An 8,380-nucleotide genomic window follows, 5' to 3' on the forward strand; every position below is an offset into this window, starting at 1 on the left:
GAGAAGAGTGGAGAATATTTAATACGGCTTGCAAAGATAGACAAAGAGATGACCAAAGAAGGACAGATAGGCAGTGCTGAGGGTCTAGTCGTGACTGGTGTCATACATAAGCTTCTAAGGGAACCATTATGCCTTCTCATATGACTTTTCCACAAATGATCAGCTATTGGCACAGTGCACAACCGTGTTCCTCCAGGGTGGGGCTCTGCCATATAGGAGGTTAAAAGGAATTTAGGTTACTGGCAAGAGAGTTGCTAATATAGTGGGCCATGGCATCCACGTGACCTAAGGGGAAAAGTAAAGGCAGGGATGTGGACTGAGAAAGAGTTGACTGACTGGAGGGCCCAAGAGGTTGAAGAATGCTCTTAAGGAGACACAGCTATAAAAGCATGCTGGAAGGACTGGAATTGTGGTCAACTCAAGGACTGGAGATGCAAAGATACATGTAATGAAAAAGCCCAAATATGAACATAGGAGTATTTGCCTGCTGTAGGGCAGAGATATCAGGGTGAGGGCTGGAGCCAAGGGCGGAGCAATGGCTCATCCATGTGGACGCTGAGTCCGCTCAGGATGATGGCAGGACTTGGGGGCACAGGAAGACTTTAATGAAGGTGTCAATGCAGTATATAAAAGAGCAAGAAATGGAGCTATGGAAGTATGTATCACATGTACAATGGCAGAAACTAGAAGGATAGGAAACAATGTCACTGACCAAACTAGAAACCAAAAGTGTCCAGATGAGTACTATATATATATATATTATATTATATTATATATATATTAAGAACACAAAGGTTAATAGGTGTTCGGGAGCCAGCAGATGGTGTGGCGCTTTTATCAGTGGACTCCCACATAACCAGCCATGGTGTGAGTCCTGGACTTGGAGGCTTGAAACTCACTCCGGGAGAATATGCATGTGCATACGCATGCATGCATGTCCAAGGTCCAGGGAGGAGAATGGAAGAAAAGGGACTGTAGCATGACCATCCCCCTGGGAGGGTGATTTCTCACTTCCCCTCTCATTGTCTTTGTCTCTCTCTCTCTCTTCAGCAAGCACACGCACCCTAGGGAATAGGGTTAATAGGTTCAAATATAGGATTCTGCTCTTGGACTCAAGAGGACAACTACATAAGGGAAGGCTGTGATGTCACGGCTGATCAGAGCATACTCGCACCAGCTCAGATGACAGTCTGTGTAGCCACCGAAAGCTCAGTACTTCACCGGAAGTCTATCGGGCACAATGACGTAGGATGGTACCGTCAACTAAGAGCACTGCCTTCGAGTTTGTGTGAATTCGACAAGGTGAAGACTGGAAGCGCCTGCCCTGAGAAACGGCTGAAGGAATTGCAGGTGTTTATGATGACGAAGAGAAGACCCTGCAGGGCATGAGAGATACCCCTAAATGTCAGGAGGAAATAAGACTCGCTTGTAGGGTCACAAGCACAAAATTGCTATCGGTGGGTGAAAGCTATGAATGGGAAAGGTAGGTTTCAGCTCAAAATAAGGAAGGTGTTCCAACAGTCAAAGCTGCCCAGGGAGGATAAGCAAGTTCCTCCTCACTGAGGTTATGAAAATATAAACTGGGCAACCTGGCAAAGATGTTGTGGAGGAACCCTGATGTCAGATAAATAACTACATCAAATAGCCCCTTAGATCTCTAAGATTTTATCAAATTTGGTGGGGGCCCACAGGTGGTGCAGTGAAGGCACTGGACTCCCACCTGGCCAATTGTGGTTCGAGTCCTGGATCTGGCAACCTGGGGGTCATGTCAGTCTCATATGTGTGTGTGCCCAAAATCCTGGGCAGAGAATGGAGAACTGTGGCATGGCCATACCCCCTGGAGGGGTGATTTCTCACTTTTCCTCTCTCTCTCTCTCTCTGGTGGGAATGCATGCCCTATCGAGGGGGAAAAAAAAAACTTAAAAAAAAAAAAAAGATTTTGGGGCCGGCAGATAGTGTGGTGGTTAAGGGCACTGGACTCCCTCATGACTGACCATGGTTCGAGCCCTGGACCTGGTGGCTTACTTTCTCACTTTCCCTCTCTCTCTCGCTCTCATTCTCTCGCTCTCTCTGTCCCTCTCTGGTCAAATTTTAAAAATAATAAATAAACAAATAAAGTTAAATAAAATAATTTTTAAAAAGATTCTATCAAATTTGGAAAGTTATTTGTCATTATTTCTTCAAAAGTTTTTTCTATCTTTCCTCAGCTTGGGAATTCCAATGACATGCTTTTTATGCCACTCACAGCTCACTGATGCTCTATTCATATTTTTTCCAGTCTTTTTTCTCTCTGCATTTCATTTAGGATATTCACTACTGCCCTATCTTCAAATCCATCAATCTTTTCTTCTATAGGGTCTGATTTACTGTTAATGTCATTCAATATATTTTCCTCTCAGACATTTGTTTCATCCCTAGAAGTTCAGTTTGGTTTGTTTTGTATCTCTGATGACACTTTAACATGCTTGTATTTTCCTGAAATTATAAAACATAGTTATAAAAATGGCCTTAATATCCATGTGTACTATTTCTATGCTTCATTCTTGGGTCAGTTTCAACTGACTGTTTCTCTTCATTATGGATTTGTTTCTTGCTTTGCTGTAGGCCTGGTAATTTTTTTTTTCTTCCAAATGTTCAGGTTTATTGAGCGCATGAGGGGCTATGAAGGAGTCCTGGGTGTCTGGGGATGGGGGTTTATTGAGCGCATGAGGGGCTATGAAGGAGTCCTGGGTGTCTGGGGATGGGGGTTTATTGAGCGCATGAGGGGCTATGAAGGAGCCCTGGGTGTCTGGGGATGGGGTTTCCATGAGCTGAGGAAGCCCAGCGTACAACCTGGCATCTGCCTGAGGAGCCCAGTGCATGGCTGAGGTTGGGGTTTTCATGAGCTGAGTTTACCTCAAAGTGTGAATCTCAGCTCCTCCTTGCCCAAAGTCTTTGGGTCTAATATGACCAAGTAGCAGGGTGGTTGAATTAGGTCTTGCCTTTGTGATTGTGTGGCCCTTGGAGGCCACCGTCTTTCACATTTCTCACATATCAGGCAGGGCTGATGCCAGCCCTGCTCAGAGAGGTCACCTGCTCAGCAAAGTATACCTCCTTGCCATACTCAGGGCTCTGGGCCATGACGGCACCAGGCCTAGTTCAGAAAGTTGAGGCTGGGGCAGGAATAGGCTGCCAATTATACACCTGTATTATTTTAAATACTCTTGAGCATTGATAATGCTAAATTCTTTGATGCACTAAAGTTTTGTGATGCAGTTTCTTAGAAATAATTCCACCTTTTTAAGGTTTGTTTTTAAGCTTCATGAGGCAGGAATGGTACACCTTTCATTTCTAAGGCTAACTCCTCTACTGTGGCAAGACCCCTGGCGAACTCCACCTGCTGTTCCATGTATTACAAGATTGGAGCATTCGGCCCAGTGGGAACACACTCTTCCAGGCCTTTACGAGCACAGGGATTGTTCTGCCTATTCTTTGTGGGTGTTTTCTCTTTGGCCTCCAGCAGGATTCACATGTGTGCAGGGCTCAGTAGGCAGATAAAGAGCCTTAGCAGCTCCCCCTGCAGAGTTCTCTCCTCCCAATGTGCTGCCTTGTGAACCCCAGCACATGGCTTTCAATCCGGGGGGCCACAAGGGCCTTGTCATGGCTCGTGGTTCCTGCTGTGTCCTGGAAACTGTCCCAGTAAGCTGGGACAGTCATGGTGTCCTCCTCATTGTTCCTTCTCTCAGGAATTGCCATCCTGTGGCTGCCTGCTGTCTGACATCTACAGGCTGTTTAAAAATACACTTTTTTTTTTTTTGGTCTTTAGTGGTTTAAGGCAGGAAGGTAATTCTAATAGATTTACTAGATTTTCTGTCTGATCACTTCTTTTGTCCTGAGAGTTTATAAAAATCTGATTAGCTATCAGTCTAAAACCACTACTGTCAGAGAGAACACTTGAAAGTAACAACTAGATTTCTTCATCTCTTCCTAAGAGTGATCTGGGCAACTGGTACAAATTACTGAAGCTTTTTCATGGAGAGGATTTTTTAAATTTAAAATACAGTTTATGGGGCCAGCAGATGGAGGCGAGGATTAAAGCGCTGGGCTCCCACACAGCCAGCTGTGGTTCAAGTCCTGGACTTGGTGGCTTGGCAATCACACCAGAATGTATGCACGAGTGGCCAAAGTTCTAGGAGAATGGAGGAGGAAGAACTGTGGCATGGCCATACCCCCTTGGAGGTGATTTCTCACTTTCTCTCCCTCTGTCTCTTTCTGCTAAGCACATGAATCCTATGGCAAAAACCTAAAAATATAAATATAAAAAAGGAAAGGTAGTTTATTGTATCTAAATAATTATGCAAATATGTAATTAAAGAAAATGCAATAAGGGACCAGCAGTTAGCGTAATGGCTATGTCGCTGGACTCCTATGTAGTCGACCATGGTTTGCATCCTGGACCTAGTGGCTTAAAACTCACGCCCGGCGCGTGTGCGTGCGTGCCCAAGATCCCGAGAGAACAGAGCAGAAGGGATTGTGGCGTGGCCATCCCCCCTGGGGGGTGATTTCTTGCTTTCTGTCTCTCTGTCTCTCTCTCTCTGTCTGGAGAGCGCACGTGCCCTATGCCAAAAACCTCTAAAAAAATGCAATAAATTTAGCCTAAAATTGGGGTCAGTAATTCATGCAAATAAAAGGTATGGATGCAGCCAGCATACCCTGGACTGAAAGTTGAAAGGCGTCTTTCTGGGAATGAGGCTTTCCCATGCACTTTTTCTTCTTTCTTTTTTCTTTCTTCTTTCTTTTTTTTTTTTTTTTTTTGGGAAGTTTTTACTTTGGGGGGCATACCCCTTTTTTGGGAAGTTTTTACTATAGGGTGCATACGCCCACCAGAAAGAAAGAGACAGAGAGACAGAAAGCGAGAAATCACTCCCCAGGGAGGATGGCCACACCACAGTCCCTTCTCCTCCATTCTCCTCTCGGGATCTTGGGCACACACGTACATGCACCCAGTGTGAGTTTAAGGTACTGGATCTAGGACTCAAACCGTGGTTGACTACATGGGAGTCCAGCAACATAGCCATTATGCCAACTGCTGGTCCCCCATCCCATACCCTTTTTCTGTGTGTACCTGAACCAAATGAGCACCAGGCCCAGGAGAAACCCCACTGTCTGATGAATACACAACCTGGGCATTGGAGGAGTGAGGACCATCCATGTTCGTGAGCTTTCTTGATTCAAACTCATTCACATTTAACATGGTGTTTCCCACGCCAGGCTACAGGATAGGTTTTCCTGTGCAGCGAAGTGCTCCTCATCTCTCAGTCAGAAAAACAAAGCAAGCATAGTTAAAGACATGTTCCTCGATGGGCACCTACTTGTCACTGGTGAATATGTAGGCAACCACATCCTTTAAAGCTGCGAGTAAAACTCCTATGACAAGTGAACAGGCACCTGGAAAATACAGAAGCAATGACAAAATATGACAATTCTCCACGGCGGTCAACTCTAGGATGGACGTGTCGTGAACTGCTGTGTCAATGATTCAGGAGGTAACCACGTACAAGGTATTCCTACTAGCTTTGAGGAGGGAAACAAGGTCAGATGACTCTGTCTCCTCTTCCTGTGGGAGATGCACAGGTGTTCGACGAGACAGAATACAGTCAGAGTCCTTTCTCCTTGCTAGATCTCAGCATACTACAACTACCAGAGGAGGCGGTGGTCCAGGAACATGGAGAATCCTGACCATGGCCATAAAATAAGACTGCGAGGCTGGCCCTGTAGCCTTGTGGTAAAGGGAGCCAAACCCCTTTACCCTTACCATGGCAGACCACAGTTTGAATCCCAGCTCTGATGACTTGAAATACATGCTGGGTGCATGTGTGTGCATGCCCCAAATCTCAATGGGAAGAAGAAAGGATTGTGGCATGACCACGTCCCACTGGGGGGGGTGCTTTCTCCTTTCGGTGGTGAGTGTATGTGCCCATTGGCAATTTTTTTTAGAGTTTTTTTTTTTTTTTTTTGCTTTAGAGTGCGTGCACTCACCAGAAAGAGAGAGACAGAGAGACAGAAAGCAAGAAATCACGGTGGGATGGCCCTGCTACAATCCCTTCTCCTCCATTCTCTTTTCAGGATGTTGGGCATGCACGCACACACATGCGCCCAGTGTGACTTTGAGCCACCGGGTCCGAGACTCGAACCACAGTCGGCTACATGGGAGTCCAGCAACATAGCCATTATGCCAACTGCGGGTCCCCTCATTGGCAATTAAAAAAAAAAAAAAGGCTATGTGTGATAATTGTCTTTGAAATTATTTTAATAGTGCCAAGCATAACTTTATTTAGTAAGTATACAATAATAGAAAATCATAGTTAGAAACTTAAACTGAGTAAACTTGAAAGAACATAAAAAATAAAGGCTCGAGTTGAGTGTATATATGTGATACGTGGATTTTAACCGAGTACACCAGATTCATTGTGGACACGGGGTGGGGAGCCCGCTTTACTCACTGGAACACAAGAGGACAGCGACACAGGAGCTCCGAGCCTGCTCCACACTTCCTGCCCCGAGAGCATTGCCCACTCGGACATTGGCTGCCACGCCGAAGCCAAGGGGCACCTGAGAATGAACAACCACAGGCCACAATGAGCCCTGAACATCAGAGTACCAGTGCCCCAGGGTCTAGCTACTAGGTTGTCGGAAAGTCGGGATGTATTTTTCTATGTTTTTCTAATGTAAAAATGTGTCACGACTTTCCAGACAACCCAGTATATGGAAACTCCAGACAGACACAGAGATCTGGGCTCTAGAAGGGGGTCTTCCACATCCTGGCTGTGTAGCTGTAAGTTTCTCAGCCTCAGAGACTGATGTCTCCACTGGTACAGAAGTACTGGGATAGGCCAGGTGGCAGCGCCGTGGTACAACTAGACTGGCCTAGGCTGCACGACATGGGAGGTCCTAGGTTTGCATCCCAGGACCTCGGTGTGCACGCCGGGTGTGCATGTCCCTGTGACCCAGGCCAGCTGGCACTCGGGGTGGGTCACAGCATGAGGACCTCGCTGGGCATGCCTCTCTCTCCGGCTCTGTGTCTACAGATAGATACAAGGTGAGAACGGGCAGAAAGACAGGAGACCTGAACAGGATAGAACGAGTAGACAGCTGCGATTTATCGAACACCTATAAACAAGCTATAGTTCATCACTCAGCAGCAGAAACAAAGCCAAAATGCTCCCTGACTTGCAGACCTCCCACCATCGACGGCTACCTCTCTCCGAGCGGTCCACCTCAGAGGTCGCTACGCCTTCACCTACCTACAAAGTCAAGGTTTTGAATCTGGCTGTCAGTGCTCATCACTCCATGGGGTGTCTCAGGCCCTCAGATCCAAGGAGCACTTCTTTACACTCCTCTACAGCCAGACCCCCCGGCCTGCCACCCCCTCTAAAGCATTCTCTGCTCTACGACATATTCTCTTGATTTTCTTCCTTCCACCTGGTCTACCCTTTCCTTTGGCTGAATTTCCTCACAGCCCTGGCCTCCACACATCGGGTAACCACATCATCCCCAACTCCATTGACCCCCACCTCCATTTTTAAGAAGGCCCATAATTTAACTGCCCAGATAACCTCCATTGATCTTTAAAAAATAAAAACGATAAAACAAAAAGAATACCCGTAGGGCTGGAATACTCAAAAAGCACCACAAGGAGAGGGGTCAGCAGGTGGCATGGCAGCTAAGGCGCTGGACCCCCATAAGTCAACCGTGGTGCGAGTCCTGGACCTGGTGACTTAACACTCATGCCAGGCGCGTAGGTGTGTACCCCAAATCCCAAGAGAAGAATGGAGGAAAAGGGATTGCAGTAATTTCTCATTTTCTGTCTCTCTGTCTCTCTGGTGAGTGCACATGCCCTATAGCAAAAGTCTCTCTCAATAAAATTTCATTTTAATAAGAAAGCTAAGAGGGACCAGTAATTAGCGTAATGGCTATGTCGCTGGACTCCCACGTAGTTGACCACGGTTCGCGTCCCAGACCCGGTGGCTTAAAACTCACGCTGGGTGCGTGTGCGTGCGTGCCCAAGATCCTGAGAGGAGAATAGAGGAGAAGGGATTGCGGCATGACCATCCCCCCTGAGGGGTGATTTCTCGCTTTCTGTCTCTCTGTCTCTCTCTGTCTGTCTGGCGAGCGCATGTGCCCTATAGCAAAAACCTCTCAAAAAAAAAAAGAAAGAAAGGAAAGAAGCACCAAAGGGTAGAACACATTACTCCCATCCAGTTATTCAAGTCCAAGTCAGAAAATTCTGGAGTAGCGCAGCTGCGCGCCGGGAACGGCCTGGCCGGCACCCCCCCACTCCGGAGGGCACGCCACGCGGCCGGGGGGGCTCATGCCCCCCCCCGCACAGCCGCAGGCCGGG

At 47.0% G+C, this 8,380-nt stretch overlaps 1 protein-coding gene across 1 annotated transcript in view; it reads right to left on the bottom strand.

Moving 5' to 3' along the window:
- The window catches only part of LOC102468739 (multidrug and toxin extrusion protein 2-like), a 79,669-nt gene that overhangs the window by 43,208 nt on the left and 28,081 nt on the right, over positions 1–8,380 (bottom strand). Inside the window, exons 11-12 of the mRNA XM_014589618.2 lie at positions 6,483–6,591; positions 5,352–5,427 (exon numbers count right to left, since the gene is read on the bottom strand). Coding sequence (XP_014445104.1) covers positions 5,352–5,427; positions 6,483–6,591 — 185 coding nt within the window. The remainder of the gene's footprint in view (positions 1–5,351; positions 5,428–6,482; positions 6,592–8,380) is intronic.

Source organism: Tupaia chinensis, unplaced genomic scaffold (genome assembly GCF_000334495.1).
Source record: "Tupaia chinensis unplaced genomic scaffold, TupChi_1.0 Scaffold000365_1, whole genome shotgun sequence".
NCBI lineage: Eukaryota > Metazoa > Chordata > Mammalia > Scandentia > Tupaiidae > Tupaia > Tupaia belangeri.